Raw genomic sequence first — 4,136 nt, forward strand, 5'->3', positions numbered from 1 at the left:
CCGACGGCCATGTGAGGGACTGAGGGTGGGTGGCTCGAAGACGACGGAAACAGACACGAAAAGGAACGGAGCTTAGATCCATGTCTTTAGAACACCTTTGCAAAAATTTAGATCCATGGGCTGTTCGACGATATGCGCAGCCAGGAACTACTGGGCCCTCTGGCCACGGCGTCGTAAACTCTCCGCACACCCATCCTCCTGGTTTCCCATCACATTAGTTGCTTATGCTTTGCTTAATTTCAATGCTACTGCTCATCTTCCATGCTATTTGAAGGTCACTGATCAATAAACCCTGTGTTCCATTTCATTCATACATTAACAGATAACAACGCCAACAAACAGATTTACAAAGACACTACACACGGTACTACAGTGGTTACAACTGAATTGCAGAGGAGCCCTTCCCCCCTACTTCTGCTAGAATGGAACACGTTATCTTGCAGACACCGGCACCGGGGACAAAGGGGATGATGAAGCATCAGAAGTACCATCTCTGCCGGTTGCATCGTGATGGCCTGCACTACTGTCAGTGTCCATGGCACCTTCCAACTTCCAAGACCTTGACGACCTGAGACATGGCTGGCCGTTTGCTGCAGTCACGCTGCAAACACCAGACAGCCAGCTTGATCACTTCCGCCATTTCCGACCCATGTAACTGGAGGTCTTCATCCTGGTCGTCCACTATATCCAGAGCTCGCCCGGCCTTCATTTTCTCCTGCAGTATATTGACTAGGTTAGGGCTGCCCTCAGGCTGGTTGTTCTCCAGGTTCTTCCTCCCGCTCACGATCTCCAGGACGACCACGCCGAAGCTGTAAATATCGGCCTTCTCGGTGATCGTCGACGACAGCCACTCCGGTGCGAGGTACCCCCTCGTCCCTCTGATCTTGGTCATCACGTGGCTCTGATCCCTGTCGATGAGCTTCGCCAAGCCGAAGTCCGAGATCTTCGCGTCGAACCTGTCGTCGAGGAGGATGTTCCCCGGCTTGATGTCGAGATGGGCAATCTTCTGCCGGCATTCCTCGTGAAGGTAGGCCAGACCCTTGGCGATGTCTAGGATGATCTTGTACCGAGCTGCCCAGCTGAGCGAGCCGCTCTGGTTCTTCCTGAAGATCCATCTGTCCAGAGACCCGTTGCTCATGTGCTCGTAGACAAGGAGCCTGTGGAACTTGTCCGAGCAGTACCCGATGAGCCTGACGAGATTGATGTGATGGATGCTACCGATGGTGACGACTTCGGCCATGAACTCTTCCTTCCCGTGCCCAATGTCGCGCAGGCATTTGACGGCGATCTTGGCGTTTCCGAGCTTTCCCTCGTACACCGGCCCGAACCCGCCTTGCCCCAGCTTTCTGCTGAAGTTGTCGGTCGCTTCTCGCAGCTGTCTGTACGAAAACCGTGTAGGCGTTCCAGACACTCCTTTGAACGGATCGTCGTCCTCTTGCAGGCCTAGGCTCTTCACTACTGTTCTTCTGACCATGAGAATGAGAATGCAGATGACTGCCACCAGGACAGGAACGCCGACATGGTAAGCAGTTGCGTTTATGCCCTTGCTACTTGATGGTGGTGGTGGTAACATCTGCACCTTGACATATGCAGATAGATTGTAACCAGCCACCTCTGGATGGTAATTCATGAGGGAGAAGATCTCTGGCACCAGATGGCAGGAGCCATTTGAAACATCGCCTTGATGCTGGAAAAACACTGCCTTGCATGAACATGTCTTCAGGCATGCTTCCTTGCAGCTCTCTTCATCGGTAGTCCATGTCCAGTTGTTATTTGCAAGACTGAAGTATGTGACGTTTGGGAGTGCGATAAGCTTGTGATACTGGATCAAATCACAGGACAGAGGAGTCGCTAATGAGCAGCCCAGGTTTGGTTTCCGGTCATCCAGCTGACGGAAAAGCTCGTCGTCGTCGTCACTTCCGCCTGGGCAGCTGCACTGCCCTTGTGAACAGATTCCATACGCTACACACACTGTAGGGTACGCGCATTCATCAGGGTACACATGCAGAACATCAGCAAGAGCTCTCCATGAAGCGCCATCCCATCCATAGACTCTGAGGTGCCCATCATCCTCGAGACTCATGAACTGTGCTGAAGACGGCAAGGGCAGAGAGATATCGAATAGCTTGATAGCTGTGCTGTTGAAGCTGAGGAATGCTGAGAAGCTCCCTTGCAGGAAGGAAACGTAAGCCGTGCTGTTCTTGGCTTGGTCAGAGGACACGTTTCTCTTCGATTGAACTAGTATCGCATCAGTTACATTGAAGCCTTTCTGGTAATAAAGCTGTGGTGGATCTGCGTCGTCGGTGAAAGCATAGAGGCCTGTGCCGAGCAAAGTGAGGTAGAACTGACCTTGAGTACTGTTTGTTTCCGTGGAAGCAGTGGAACTGAGTCTCTTCCCTTGCCACAGTGACTGCCCGATGAGGAGAGTGTCGGTTGGGTGCGCGAACGACTCCCACACCGTCTTCCCCATCACGTCGAAGAGTATCAGGTTCCCAGTCTCGGCGAGGTTCATGCCAACGACCGAGCTGCCTGATGTAGCCGTGGACCAGACCAGCGAACCATCCAGGTCTCTCAGAACGAGATCTCCATCCTTGCTAAACTGCAACGACGCATTCTCCTTCACTGGACGGTACCTGTTGGCTGTCCATATGATCCTTGGTGGCGTGGCTGAGGCATTGAAGACAGGATCTCCGGTTGACATGAAGAAGACTGCAAAGAGGAAGCCCTTGCAGGGCGCAGTAGCGCAGATGAAACCGCAGCCAAAGGATGGACCAAACCCGGCAGGCTTCTGCCTGACAAGAATGGCTCTGATCGCGGAACCGTCGGCATAGGTTGCGTTGTAGGGGATAGTAGCTTTGTTGTTGGCCCACGTAGAAGGAAGGTTGGCGATGGGGCTCGGGTAATCGATGGACCAGGCATGGGAGAAAGGAATGGACAGCATGAGAAGGAGTAGCAAGCGTTCAGCCCTAGGCATGGCTGGTCTGTGAGTTCTTGGACTGGGCATGGAGATCTCTGCAGATCATGCGATCTTTTGGTCTGAGAGGTGGCCTCGGAGATGGATCAAGATTCAAGAGGGGGGGAGAGATGCAGCTTGTCTGGAGGGAAATTTTTGCAAAGCCAAGTGTCCGTGTATCAGATTAAACAATTAGATGAGGGGAGGAGTGGAGACTTAGTGGTATTCAAGTCCTCAAAAGCAAACATTAAGTACACTGGAAACAAATATCTAATGAACTCCTTGTTTTCAATTCAGTTACTGAAGTCTTTGTTGTCAATCGTGAAATAAACTTGCTATCAGGAAACCAGTTGTGCTTTGAGATGAGAATATGCTATGCAACTCAGGCACGTATCATTATAGGTTGCAGAAACTGTAGTCCAGGAATCATGCGAGCTTGGATTAGATAGTTTGGACTTATCCCGGTTATCGGAGGTTGTCATGCAGAGCACTACATCTCGATGAACTAAAGAAGTCGTGCAGAGCACTCATGCAAGTTCAACTTCCTCGCCGACACAAGTGGTTTGATCAACTTTATATCAACGTATTTTATGATCTACATCACATAAATGTAGTACTGTATAACTACCACAGGAGGCTAAAATCTTCGTTGTTGCAGTTGCCTCTGAATGTTTATGAAAATTGCAACGTCGAAGAGGCTGCCGTGCATACACACTAAGATCAAGAACACAATAGTCTTCTGGTATGTAAGAAAGCGTAAGGATGTACTCCCTTTGAAAGCAAATAAGATTGTGTAGATTTAGTTGATTGATTCACTTGTACTTGTACTCCCTTTGAAAGCAAATAAGATGGTGTGTCACACACATGCAGGTGTATCTCTAGGATAGCGTTATTGTCACCATAGATGATGATCGCACACCTTAGATTGATTTAACAAATCATTATTAATTTATCTTTATTAAGTCATTTTAAGGTGAGTGATCATCAATTAGGATGACGAATAGTGTGTGTAAATACAGAGAGAAGATATTGGGAGTCCAGGGCTCCAAATACTTACAGGAAGCCCTGATCGGCTCCGCCCCACCACCCCCTTCCAAATTACCGTCCTTGATCAGGGGAGTTAATTAGGGGATTTGATTAAAGTATATGATTAGGGAATTGATTTTTTATGGCAGTTACGAAC

At 49.6% G+C, this 4,136-nt stretch overlaps 1 protein-coding gene across 1 annotated transcript; it reads right to left on the reverse strand.

Annotated features, from left to right (window-relative positions):
* Positions 1 to 237: 237 nt before the first annotated feature.
* On the reverse strand, positions 238 to 3,745 carry LOC103627027 (G-type lectin S-receptor-like serine/threonine-protein kinase SD2-5). The gene has a single exon (XM_020538494.1). It carries the CDS (start codon positions 3,002 to 3,004, stop codon positions 527 to 529), a length of 2,478 nt encoding a protein of 825 aa, XP_020394083.1. The 5' UTR covers positions 3,005 to 3,745; the 3' UTR covers positions 238 to 526.
* Between the last annotated feature and the right edge of the window lie 391 nt (positions 3,746 to 4,136).

This window comes from Zea mays, chromosome 5 (assembly GCF_902167145.1).
Source record: "Zea mays cultivar B73 chromosome 5, Zm-B73-REFERENCE-NAM-5.0, whole genome shotgun sequence".
NCBI lineage: Eukaryota > Viridiplantae > Streptophyta > Magnoliopsida > Poales > Poaceae > Zea > Zea mays.